The sequence below is a fragment of the Solanum lycopersicum genome, chromosome 10, assembly GCF_036512215.1.
Source record: "Solanum lycopersicum chromosome 10, SLM_r2.1".
In the NCBI taxonomy this organism is placed as follows: Eukaryota; Viridiplantae; Streptophyta; class Magnoliopsida; order Solanales; family Solanaceae; genus Solanum; species Solanum lycopersicum.
The window spans coordinates 61,165,573-61,179,808 of NC_090809.1; the positions used below are offsets into that span (position 1 = coordinate 61,165,573).

At 29.9% G+C, this 14,236-nt stretch overlaps 2 protein-coding genes across 2 annotated transcripts; one reads left to right on the top strand and one right to left on the bottom strand.

Moving 5' to 3' along the window:
- Positions 1-13: 13 nt before the first annotated feature.
- Positions 14-1,872, top strand: LOC101246102 (alkane hydroxylase MAH1-like). The gene has a single exon (XM_004249265.5). It carries the CDS (start codon positions 73-75, stop codon positions 1,618-1,620), a length of 1,548 nt encoding a protein of 515 aa, XP_004249313.1. The 5' UTR covers positions 14-72; the 3' UTR covers positions 1,621-1,872.
- Positions 1,873-10,314: 8,442 nt separating this feature from the next.
- Positions 10,315-12,912, bottom strand: LOC101246390 (alkane hydroxylase MAH1-like). Its single transcript, XM_004249266.5, has one exon. It carries the CDS (start codon positions 11,925-11,927, stop codon positions 10,398-10,400), a length of 1,530 nt encoding a protein of 509 aa, XP_004249314.1. The 5' UTR covers positions 11,928-12,912; the 3' UTR covers positions 10,315-10,397.
- Between the last annotated feature and the right edge of the window lie 1,324 nt (positions 12,913-14,236).

Sequence of the window (14,236 nt, forward strand, 5' to 3'; positions counted from 1 at the left end):
CTTATAAAATGTGAAGTTGAAAGAACTAATCCTCAACTTAAACAATTCCCTTTTCTCTCAATCTCTTTAAAAATGAATGTCCTTGAATATTTTCTTCCTCTTTTGGTTATCGTCATGTGTTTTACTTATTCTACGCGGTGGTACCTTAGTAATATATGGTGGAAATCAAGCTCAGCGCCAACAAATTGGCCACTAGTTGGAATGTTGCCTGGGCTTATTCAAAATACTCATCGTGTCCATGAATTTGTAACTGATGCTCTTGTAGAATCTAAGGGAACTTTTGAGTTTCATGGTCCTGTTCTTGCCAACTTGAACATGTTACTGACTAGTGATCCTGCAAATATCCATCATATCCTTAGTAAAAATTTCTCAAACTATCCAAAGGGTGTTGAGTTTCGTAAAATTTTCGATATGATAGGAAATGGAATCTTCAATGTTGATTATGAGCTATGGGAGATGCATAGGAAGACCACCATGTCCTTGATGAATCATCCCAAGTTCCAAACTATGCTGGAGAGGAACATGTGGAGTATTATCGAAAACGGGCTCTGGCCTATTCTTGATGGTTTTGCTGAACAGGGTACCCTGTTTGATTTGCAAGATATCTTCCAGAGATTCACTTTTGATGCTATAACTAAACTGTTGCTTGATCATGATCCTAAAAGTTTGTCTATTGGCTTACCTCATGTTCCATGTGAGAACGCGTTCAACGACTCTCTGGATGCATTTATGTACAGACATTTCTTGCCAGAGAGTTGCTGGAAATTGCAAAAATGGCTTCGAATTGGTAAAGAAAAGAAGCTCATTCAAGCATGGGAGGCTATTGATCAGTTCATATATCCTTGTATTTCGCGGAAACAAGAAGAGTTGATGCATACAAGTAGAGCCAAAGACGAGGAATTCATATTCTTAAATGCGTACATCAGAATGTACAATCAATGGAAAGATGGCGATTTGGGTACTTTGCAAACATTTCTAAGGGATACTTTCTTGAGTTTATTGTTTGCTGGTAGAGACACCACAAGTGCAGCTCTCACTTGGTTTTTCTGGCTCTTAGCTAAGAATCCCTCAGTAGAGAAAAGGATTAGAGAAGAGATTCAACAACAACTCAATCTCAAAGAGGGCGAAAATCTCAAGTTTTTCGAAATAGAAGAAGCAAGAAAACTAGTGTATCTACATGGTGCTTTGTGTGAAACCCTAAGGTTATTTCCATCGGTTGCAATTGAGCATAAACTTCCACTTGAATTTGACCTTCTTCCGAGCGGTCATCGTGTTAGTCCAAACACGAGAGTTGTGTTATCGTTCTATACGATGGGGAGAATGGAAAGTATATGGGGAAAAGATTGCTTAGAATTCAAGCCAGAACGATGGATTTCTGAACGTGGAGGGATCAAACACGAGCCATCTTTCAAATTCCCGGCTTTTAATGCAGGTCCAAGGACTTGTATAGGGAAAGAAATGGCATTCATTCAAATGAAAATAGTGGCAGCTACCATCATATACAATTATTACATCAAATTAGAAGATCAAATAATTCTTCCAAATTCTTCTGTTATTATTCAAATGAAAAATGGTCTGAAAGTTAGGGTTTTCAAAAGGGTTCCTCTTATGTCCAATTGATATCGAATGCGTTAACAATGACGCACATGAGATTTTAGGTAAGCAGTGTCAATATATAAAGAAGTAAAATAAATTACTATAACATGTTTAATAAAATCGTCTTCGTTAATTAGTTTTTATCATATCATACTAAAAGTAGGAAGCTCTACGGTTGAAAGTTGAAATACAAAAATATCTCTAATCATATTTAAAATAACCACTTTGTCATGATCATTTAACTAATGTATCAAACTTTTCCTATTACAGTATTTATATCTTTTGTCTTTTAAACTACAATCAGTTATATGATCTATACTCTTTTCATATTCTTTTGCACTTTATAAAGTATATTTTTATCATTTTATTCTTACTCCTATTCTGTTAGGACTACACACAAAGTTATTATTATCGCCTTCTTATTTGTTGAGTTTATCCTGGCATAAGGTAATACTATTTTTGTATCCTTTGAACAAGTTCGATTTCTGTTTATTGCTTAAATTTGGCTTGTGTTTATGAAATAATGTGTATAGATAATATTTTTTGTTTTATTTATTTCACACACTCTGTATTTTTAGTTTGCTTCAAAAAGTATCACTCTGGGAGTAACTCTTGAACCAAATTCGTAAGTATGGAGTATATATTTCATGAGTCTGATTTTAAATCAAACTTTATTGGTTTCATTTAGTGTCATTTTCGTATGCTTTGTGGCCTCTCAATTCTTATTTAGTATGTATATTTATTTTTAAAACATTATTAGTATCATACCTAAACTTGCTTTCTTCGTGAAGAAATAGAATAACTCTCAAGCATGTATCTCATTTTGTTACATGACAGATGAATAATATTACATTACAAATATATGTTGCATTTGAAACTACTTTTTTCAACTAAATGACTGTTCAATTGCTAACTTTTTAACTAAATGACTGTTCAATTGCTAAATAGAGTATTATATACTTCTTTTTAGGAAGTCTATATTAATATATTAGGATGAGACACGTGTCCAAAAATTAATTATATTAAAATTGAGATGAATCTAAGTCAAAAGTTGAACTACAAAATTGTCTTTTGACTATTATTTATTATCTTAAAATTATTTAAAATAATTTTTTTATTAATATTTATTTTGGGATTTATGAATTTTGACTCTACGTATTATGATAATAATACTCCTATGTCTAACTAGATTTACAATCCAATACTCATTATTAAATTGTAAGTTATTATTAACAAGAAAACAAAAAGAAATTCACAATCTTTACAACTTTCACGTATTAATAGTGATGATTTTTCATATTGATAGTTGCTACAAATTTCTTAATAATTAGTCATAATGATTTTTCATTATACATTTAATATATACATTTTTTTTTTACATATTTTATCCTTAGATTTTTTCTCATACATTAGATTTAAATGTTATAAATTATTTAATAAATTAAATATTAAATAGTAAAAAACAAATCATCATATTGATACGCATAAATTTTATTATCACTAATTCTTCATTGTGAATATATGTAACTCCCTGATTATATTTATTATGGTTTTTACTCCTATCTCTCACCATAATCTCAAATGGATTAATTTCATATTCATGACAACTCTTTGTGTTCTTTAATACTATCATATCAATAGTGACATTTGACACAATAATGTACACACTTTAAACCAATTACAAAAAAGAATATCTCTACTCTCTTCTCTCTTCTCTCGTCTCTTTTTATTTGCTTAGTTTAATATTTATGTTTCTTGTTTGTTGTTATTGTAAAAATTTTATAATGTTGTGTTGTTATTATTATTGAAATTTACCATGGTTTGTTGCTTTGTACACATTAGCCTAGCATGTGGTATTTTAGTATCCTCATTTGAATATTGAATTTGTGCAATAGTTAGTTATTTTTACTTTGTACACTTTTAATCAATTTAGTAATCAAATATATATTCTTTTCTTAGAAAGATATATGTAGTTCCTATCTGAAAATGATGAATTTTTTTTAGTTAATCACATAGATTCAAAGGGGATAAAATATGTAATTTGCAATACAAAATTTATATGATATATTTTGAAATAAACGTGCAACGCACGTTCCCAGATCTAGTTACTATAAATACATCATTATGTTTGAGTATTTCCTTCAATTAATGTAAAATCCTCTTATTATATATCTAAATATTGCATGCATGGTTATGGGATGTTGAATCTTTATCTATTTGAAGTTTCTTTACTATTTTAAATTGGTAGAATACTTAACGACCCTCCTAAGCTTGACGTGTTTTATTCAAATTTTGGATCTGCATACAAAGCCAAGTATAAGGTTGCTAATTAGGACCAATTCTTATTTTAGGGAGGCAATGATTACAGAAAAGTTAAGTACGTGAGTAATCAGGACCAAGCATAATTTAAAAGAATTTTAATAAAATGCGTCAAGTTTGGAAGGATCTTTATTCTTTAGGTATTCCGCCTTTTGAATTATATCCATGTTCAATTATAAATGCAAAAGTTGGGTATCGAACTAAACTAATTAGGAACACATTCAATTATAATTAAGCACGAAAGTTGGGTATTGAACTGAACTAATTACGATTAATTATTATTTGAGGGGGTAATGATTATAAAAAAAAGTCGAGTACATTAGTAAGTAGGATCAAATATAATTTAATTAAAATTTGAACAAAACATGTCAAGTTTAGAAGAATCTTTACTCTTTAGTTACTCCGCTTTTTGAATTATGGGCATGTCCAAGTTGGCACGTACTTTCTAACGTTGTTAAATGTGTATCTATTGTAGTCAAATGACAAAATTAATGTGGTGTCTAAATATCATGTGCCAAACAAATCATTAACCTTGTAAAATGAAAATCTTTTGGTTTTTTAGAAGAGCCACACCTTTGAAATAACTAGTGGTAACATTGATTGACAACCCATGATGTCACTTGTCCAAGACCTAATTGTCTGTTATCTATTAGCCCCAACTCAAGGTTAAAATTGGCATCATACAAAAGTTTAGCTAACAGCTCGTATAAAGTTAAATATATAGATAGGCACGTTTTCGTAACAATTCATATAAGTTATACTTGAATTGATTTGTAAATGTCACGTCGAACGCAACTGTATAGTAGTTCAACTTTGTATAGATTTAAGTGCTAAAATATTATAAAACCATTAAAATATCAGTTTATTGGCTATCAATCGTTATCGATTCAGTTATCAGTTTAACTGTTTTTAAAGATTTTTTACACAGAGAAAAGAACATTGAAAATCACTTAGAACTGAATGAACCATGCACATGAAATATTGCATCTTGTTCAAAAGCAAATACCAACACCTAATTGAATAACCGAAAGTTATTCACAAATGAATTATCATTTATTAATTTACTATCGGATTATCAATTAACCCGTTAAAAAAACGTAATATGCGCTCTAAAGAAATTGATCGAAAGAAATATACCTTTTCTGGCTGGAGGGCGATCATACCCTAAATTAACAAAGAAACTAAAGTTAATTAATCATCATGACATCGCAAGTCATTGCAAGAGTAGTCCACTTCCTTGCTTCGTACACTAGTCTTAAATAAGGCATGCAAGTCTACCCATTAGTAAGTGATTCGGTATTGAAGCGAAGAAAAAGCTAGTTGAACTAGACAATACTTTTGCTTATTAACTCATGTAGGGTCCAAGATAGTGATTTTGAAAATGACACTCAAATTAAACATTGATGTCCTAGAGAGATGGATTTTTGAACATGGATGGATTAAACACGAGCCATCTTTAAAATTTCTCGTGTCTAATGCAGGTGACTTGTATAGATAAGGATACGTCACTACAACCAAAATGATCTCATATTTTTTGCGGCAATTGTTATTTTTTGCATATGTTCCTAAATCTTATAGCGACATTGGTTCTAATAACATTTAATTAATGTCGATAAAGACTTTAACACTCTTTATTAATTTCAATATTTAATATCGATAAAAGTTATTTTAATTGTAATGTGTCCTTCACTCGTACGAAAATAGTGGCTTCTCCAAGTAAATCTATTGTCATTCAAATGAAACATGGTTTGAAAGTTAGGCTTGTCAAAAGGGCTCGATCCTCTTATGTCTACTTGATACCTAATGTGTGAACAATGACGGACGTATGGTCTTATGCAAACAATGTTGATATGTGAAGAAGTGAAATAACTTTCAAATCATGCCCCTCGTAACAGATAACTTTTTCGCTTGATACGAATTTATATTTTTATATCATAATATCATACAAATTATGCTTGTGCATGACTTCTTATTCTAAAAAACTTATATTTGGCATACGCTCAATTATTAAAGGATACTAGTCTATTTAAAGGATAAAAATTTAAAGATCAGCTAAAACAAAGTACGACTAAAAAAAGGGAAAATTGTATAAAATAGCAAACTAATAACCTAAATTAAATAGAATAGCTAGGGTTTGATTTAATTGTGCTCCATAGCAAACATTATCTAAAATTTGCCAGTGTCTCTCTCCCAGGAATCTCGCTCGCCTCTCTCGCTTTATACACAGAAGTGTATAATTATGTTTCTGTTTTGTAATAAAGCGAGAGAAAATTGTATATACACATGCAAAAATGTATATCTTCGTGTTATACACTTAATTATACAATTTACAAACATTTTACTTCAAAAATTGCAGAGAAAAAGGCCAACGAATTATACAATTACAAATTATACAATTGCAGTGAAATACAATTTTCTCTAGCTTTATACAACACAAGTGTATAAGTGTATATATTGTGTTTCTGTTTTTGTATAAAGCGAGAAAAACATATATCTTTTTGCTATAAACTTATAATTATGCAATATACATAGATTTTAATTCGATTCAACTATATGCAAAGCAAATTATACAATTGCAACGAAATAGGACAGCGAATTATACAATTTAGGCCAGCAAATTATACAATTTAGGCCAGCGAATTATACACTTGTATATGTATAGCGAATTATACAGTTTTTATGTTTGCTATGGAACGCAATTATGCAAAATTTGCTATATTATACAAATATGAATTTTTTGTTTGCTATATGTGAAAGTTGCCCTTAAAAAATCATAAAATTGGACCTCTTCTAGACCCAATTATTTGTTATGAATAAGGCCCAGCCCAAAGTGAATAGTATCACACAAGCGGCTATTGGGCTGAGAAAAACTAATTGGGCCACAAAGCCTTTATAAATGATAGACTGCAACTTTTGGCCCGACCTAACATTTTTCCACTTGTAATAACTCCTAGAATAGGAAAATTGTATATAATAGCAAATTAATAACCTAAAATAAATGGAGTAGCTAGGGTTAGATTTAATTGTGCTCCATAGCAAACGTTTGCAAAAAATTGTCAGACGCCTCTCTCCCAAATATCTCGCTCGCCACTCTCCTTCAATCTCTCGCTCGCTTCCTCACTTTTTATACAAACACAAGTGTATAAAAATTTATTTCTAATTGTATAAAGTAGAGAAAATTGTATAAATACATATATTTTTGTTCCCCTCTCTCCCCTCTTCCAGATCTCGCTCGCCACTCTCTCGAATCTCGCTCGCCACCCTCGCATTTCTCACTTATACAAACAGAAGCAAAATGTATAAATTGTATTTCTGTTTGTATAAAGCGTGAGAAAATTATATATACACATGCAAGTACATATATTTTTGTCCTATACACTTATGATTATACAATAAAAATACTCCCCTGCCCAGTTTCCTTTGTCTTTCTTTCTTTCTCGTTTTATACAATTTTCAAATTGTATCTAATTTCTCTCTTTCTCGTTTTATACAATTCGTCAATTGTTTATTCCTTGTCAAGTCTCTTTTGTCTTTCTCTCTTTCACATTTTATACAAATTCAAATTGTATATAATCGTTCTATACGCTTATAATAATACAATTCGTTTTATACACTTCATTTTTATACGGTTCTCTACCTAAGTGTATTTCTCTTTCTTGTTTTATACACTTCGTTTTATACAATTTGCTTCAACTGTATATGTATAGCGAATTATACAGTTTCTATGTTTGCTATGGAGCGCAATTATGCAAACTTTGCTATAGCATATAAAGATGAATTTTTTATTTGCTATATGTGAAAGTTGCCCAATTAGAAACTTATTATAGCAATAAGCTACAAAAAAATAGAGTATACTCCCTTCGTGTTATTTATGTGTCATTAGTTAATTTGGCACGATGATTAAGAAAAAAATAAGACTTTTGAAATTTGTTGTCAAAAATAATTTTATTTGTGTGACTGTAAATTGTTTTAAAATAAAAATGAAATTTTCAAGTTAAATTGCTTCTAATTGAAGTAAGGTGACATTCTTTTCGAAATAAACTAAAAAAAAAAATTATCACATAAAATGAGACTGGGGAAACACTTTTTATCAATTACATATCATAGCCGGTGGGTTTCTTAACTTGTTCCTTTTATCTTCCGATTCACCATTTTCAATAATAAAAATTTCCGATCAATTAATAAAAAAAATATAGATCGATTAAATACATTAAGTTATAATTATTTTTTATAAGATTATTATTAAGGCTATGCAAAGTTATAGATACTTCTTTAAATTTAGCTACATGTAGTTATATTCCATTCGTAGATGGAGGTCCCCCATTTTTCCTTTTATGAATTGTATGTATCATTTGGACCACTAGCTATAGGACCAATAATAATTTGAAAGCCCAATAAATGGTTAATGGACGAGTTAAATTAATTATAATCAAATTAAAAATAAAGTAAATAAAATATTATATCCATCTACATTTAATTAAATACCAATTAAAGTTGGATTAGGATGGATAATGTGGGCTGCTAATAAGTTATATCCATCTGCCCAACCTCCATCTAATTTATTAAATGTCATGTCCACATCAACCTTTAGATGTGGAGTCAAGAATTAAACATCTTAGAAAGATTAATTTTTAAGTGTTAGTAATAAGATTTTTTTAAAAAATTAAATTTATCAGTAAATAGTGTTTAGCGGTAATTTTATTAAATATAAAAAATAGGGGGTTAAGCCTTACCTTACAAATTCTGACGAAGTATCTAACTTCTGCTACCTATAACAACCATGAAGAAAATAAGAGTTAGAGAGAACTAAATATTTTTTGATCATCACAGAGTTTGTAATACACTCCATGATGATATTACAAAATGAGGGTGCTTAAGTAATGTAAAAATATGTCAATTAAGGAGAAAGTTGAGTTACGAGATTCAAACTTTCTATTATTAAAGCATTAATGAAAAAAGATTGTTTGTCCATCAAAAGTAACTTGAAGTTTTTTTTTCTTGTCTACTTCTTCAAACCTATTCAACAACACTTGATGATTCATACCTTCTTTATTGAATTACTGGATTTAGTTGTACCTATTGATACTGTCAAATGGTTTTGCTTTGTTGTCGCATCTGTAGATGCCTTGGAACAAACGTCTCTGTCATTTTACCATCCTAACTATGTTGCCTTCATATGTCTTCTTTTTGCTTTTGTTACTTTCACTTATTTGTTGCCTAGGTGATATATCCACTTCCCTAGTCACTCTACTAAAGCAAATGTCCAACATATTGTGTTCCTCATCTTCATCAAGAGAGTCCTCACTTAAATTCACGCAATCTTCATCAAGAGAATCTTCACCCAAATCAATTTTATTTGACAATAAGGTACTTGACTCATTCTTCCTTGCATGCACACATTTAGGCATAAATACAAGAGCTCTGGACTTAATATGCTATTTAGAGCAAGTGATGAGACTTGTTTTTCTTGGATCAAAATCGTGGTCATTCTCTGTTAACCTTACTTGCTTTCCGGTAGTATTCAAAAGAATATCAAATCTATTCGAACATAATAGGTCGCTTGAGGCATTACTAGTATCTTGCCTCTTCTCACTATCATAAAAATTTACAATCGAACCCCTTTTACTGCATGAAGAATTAATTTGACTAGCTAGTAGGGAAAAACTCGACTACTAGTTGATTTTTTGTGTGTAACCAATGTCCAGTTTTTAGTTGGACTCTCGTTTTTAACTTGCAAAACATAATTCCCAGAATTTTCAGCATCTTCAACATCAGATGTATCAATTATTACTAATTGAATTATAAATACATATTTAATGGATTCTTTTTCATACAAATACAAGTAATCGAATTCGGTCTAATATATACTCCCTCTGTTTCAAAAAAAATTACCTAGTTTGACTTGGAACGGAGTTAAAGAAAAGAAAGAAGATTTTTTAATCTTGTGATTCTAAATTAAAGTTATGTCAAATGTATCAAAATGTCCTTTAATCTTGTTGTCTTAAACATGTCATGTGGAAAGTTAAAGTTAGAGTGTTACCAAAAAAAGAAAGGAAGATCATTCTTTTTGATACAAACTAAAAAGGAAATAGGGTCATTCTTTTTTAAACGAAGATAGTATATAAAAATTTTTTACTCTGTCCTTGCTATCATCTAGCTATATATAAAGAGTGTTTTGGATTAAATAAGCCAGCGAGTTTCGAATATGAGAGGACATAAAAGAATTGGAAATAGGAGGACTCATAAATATTTGCTTTGTGTGTGTCAAAGAAATTCAATTTGTATTTCACAAATTTAGCAATTTGATGGCTAACATACAAGACAAGATTGTAAACCAAATTGACAAAAATAAAAAGTAAGAAGTAAAGGGTCTTTGTATCATGTAATCAAACACTTGAATTATTAGAACAAGAACACAACTTTATTTGGATATTCTCAAAAGAAAGCTAAAGATTTTGCCCCATATACATAAACACGTGTATTTAATTATACCTTTTTACAACTTTAACCATTAGACCATTTTTGACTTGCATGATGATGGAAGTAGTAGGATAAACATTTTGTGGTTCCACAACTTGGATATTGTAATTGTGTATGATGGTAGCTGCCACAATTTTCATCTGAATAAATGCCATTTCTTTCCCTAAACAAGTCCTTGGACCGGCGTTAAACGCTGGAAATTTGAAAGATGGCTCATGTTTGATTCCTCCACGTTCAGAAATCCATCTCTCTGGCTTGAACTCTAGACAATCTTTCCCCCACAGAGTCTCCATTCTCCCCATTACATAGAATGGTAGAATCATTCTTGTTTTTGGACTAACACGATGGCCGGTTGGAAGTATGTCATGATCAAGTGGAACTTTGTGCTCTAAAGACACTGATGGATACAACCTAAGAGTTTCACACAAAGCACCATGTAGATAAATCAATTTTCTTGATTCTTCTTTGGTGAAAAACTTTAGGTTTTCGTCTTCTTTTACATGCAATTGTTGTTGAATCTCTTCTCGTATCTTTTTCTCTACTAAGGGATTCTTAGCCAAGAGGACAAAAAACCAAGTGAGAGCTGCACTTGTGGTGTCCTTTCCAGCCAACATCAAATTCAAGAAGGTATCCCTTAGAAATGTTTGCAAAGTACCCAAATCTCCACCATTCCATTGATTGTATACTTTGATATACGCGTTTAAAAATGCAAATTCCTCCTCTTTGATTCTACTTTTATGCATCAACTCTTCTTGTTTTCGCGCAATGCAAGGATATATGAATTGATCAAAAGCCTCACATGCATGCATGAGCTTCTTCTCTTTACCAATTCTAAGCCATTGTTGCAACTTCCATAGACGTTGTGGCGTTATGTGTCTATGTAAAAGTGCATCAAGGGCATCACCAAACGCCTTTTCGTATGGCAAATAAGGTAAGTCCATAGACAGGCTTTTTGGATCATGATCAAGTAACAACCTAGTGATGGAATCAAAAGTAAATCTTTGCAAAACATCTTGCAAATCCAATGTTTTGCCTTGTTTTGCAAAAGCATCAAGAATTGGTTTAAGCCCTTTCTCAATTATGTCCCACATGGTCTTTTCTAACAACATTTGGAACTTTGCATGGCTCATTATGGACATGGTAGTCCTCCTATGTAGCTCCCATAGCTCATGATCAACATTGAAGATCCCATTACCCAACATATCAAAAATCTTACGAAACTCAGGTCCTTTTGGATAGTTTGAGAAATTTTTACTAAAGATATAATGTATATTTGCAGGATCGCAAGTAAAAAACATGTCCACATTTGTAAAAATAGGACCTTTAAAGTCATAAGTACCACCATATTCTATAAGAACTTCAGTCATATATGCATGACCGCGATGAAGATTCCCAATAACCCCAGGCAACTCCCTAAGGATTGGCCAATTTGTTGGTGCTGAGGTTTTAGTCCTTCTATATATGATGAACCATATAGAATAAGTAGAACAAAAAATCAACAAGAAAAGAAGAGAATATTCAAGGAAATCCATATTGATACTAATTTTGGTAGTGTATAATATATATATTTTTTTTAAATGTATACTAATTCACTAAAATCTAGTAGAGTTTTATACATGTGTTTGGTGAATTATGGCCACAATTTTAATTGGACTCCAATTTTTAAGAGCCTAGGATAGTTAATTAGTTTGACATTTAATGTGTACACGTTGTTGTAAATTATTGGCAACTTTATTTAATTAGAAGTGACCATTCAACTATATTTATTTTTATATAATATAGTGAAGTGGGAGGATGATTAAGGACAAAAATATAATTTTATGCTAATAAAAATATATTAAGAAAGATAATAAATAATTCTAGAAACATATTTCTATATATGAAGTGAATAATGATCAAGGCCAAAAATATAATTTTATGCTAACAAAAATCTACCAAGAATATGATAACAAATAAATTAATGCGTGTGTATTATTATTAAATGAGCTTTCATATATATTTTTTTATAAAAAATTCGTTTGTCTTCCTTCTATTAATTTGTGCGTATATGTGGAGTTTTATAGATTTGAACATTTTAATATAAAAATTTATTGATTTGAAAACTTTAATTCTTCGTTTTAATTTATAATTTGTTACATATTTGAAAATTATATAAAAAAAACTTAAAAACGCAATGTAACAATTTAAGGTATTTTTAGAAAAACATAATGAAATTTGGTTAACTCCCTTATTTTTATTGAACCAAAAAAAATGTTGCATATATTGTTTGAAAATAATGTAAGAACTAAAAAGTATTATGAATCACAGTAAAGTGACAACTAAAAATATGTGAGAATCATATAAGTAATTACGTTGACTTTCCTAAAATCTCATAAAATAAAACAGATGTAATAACATATATCATTCGAAAAGACACAAAAGGTATATAAATTAACAATTTAAAATATTTTTTAAAAACACATATAAAAAATGTAGTTCACTTTTTCAAACTTCATTCGTATTACACAAATTAAAAGAAAAAAACTAACATACATTAAGTCTGCGCTAGCGCGAGGACTATATATCTAATATTATAAAAATAAAATAAAAACTATCAAAGAGGTCATTTTTTTTCTTAAAAAAAGAATTACAAATTGCTAACTTCTAGAAATCAATTTTTTTTTTTCAAAAAAAGATCATAAATTTTTAAAAATAATAAATATCAATGGTCCAGTAGGCAATGATAGGAATGTAGCATACATCAATAGGTGAAGCAATAGATATAAAAATAGATGTTATGTCTCGTAGAAAATAAAAACTAATCTACAAAGCTACTTGTCAATATTAAACAGCTATTTACCGTAGAGTTAATACCTCATATGATCACTTAACTATACTTTTTTTCCATAAAGTCACTCAACTTTCAATTTTAATTCAAAAGTCACTCAATTATGTTATTTTCTTTTAGAGAGTCACTCAATTTTGAACTTTAGCTAAAAAGTCACTCAACTATTAACGCTTTCCTTAGAAAGTCAATTTATTTTATTGTTATTTAAATTAAAATGTGTTGATATTAATTATTTATATAACAAGTCAAATTTTTTAAAAAATAAAAAATACTATTTAAATCATTTAGTGATCCACCCACCAAACCCGATCCATTAGAAAATATAATATCAATGGGTCATATAATATTTTTTAATGGATCGAATTAGGTGGGTGGATCACTAAATAGTTTAAATGATATTTTTTAATTTTAAAAAAAAATTGATTTGTTATATAAACAATTAATATCAACAAATTTTAATTTTAAAAAATTAAATAAATTGAGTGACTTTTTGAGGGAAGAGTTAATAGTTGAGCGACTTTTAAGTTAAAATTCAAAGTTGAATAACTTTCTGAGATCTTGTTTTTTTTGGTTTTCCACTCAGTGTTCGGAGCTCACATAAAATTCAGATTGCGCACTGCATGGCCCATACAGGGGGGCGTTTCCAATAGGATTTTCTCCATACCCAGGTCTCGAACCCAAGACCTTTGATTAAGGGTGAAACACTATCACCATTGCACCACAACCCATGTTGGTAACATGCGTTGTTTTCATTTTCTCTTTCCCTCTTCCATTTTAGTTGCTTTTATTTTAATTAGTTGTTGACACTCAATTTTGACCCTCACCATCATAAATTAATTAACAAGCCTCTTAATTTTAAACGATTATGAAATAAGTAGCTTTTATAAAGTTCAAAATATTTTATTAATCTTGTTGCTTTTACAATTTTTAGACAATATATATGTTTTACGTGATTATGTATACGATTAGTATATTTATGTTTATTCAAAATTCGTCCAAAAAAAATTTATTTTT

What these genes read in the sequence shown, in the direction of transcription:
- LOC101246102 (XM_004249265.5), top strand. Translation starts at nt 73, where the DNA reads ATGAATGTCCTTGAATATTTTCTTCCTCTTTTGGTTATCGTCATGTGT.
- LOC101246390 (XM_004249266.5), bottom strand. Translation starts at nt 11,927, where the DNA reads ATGGATTTCCTTGAATATTCTCTTCTTTTCTTGTTGATTTTTTGTTCT.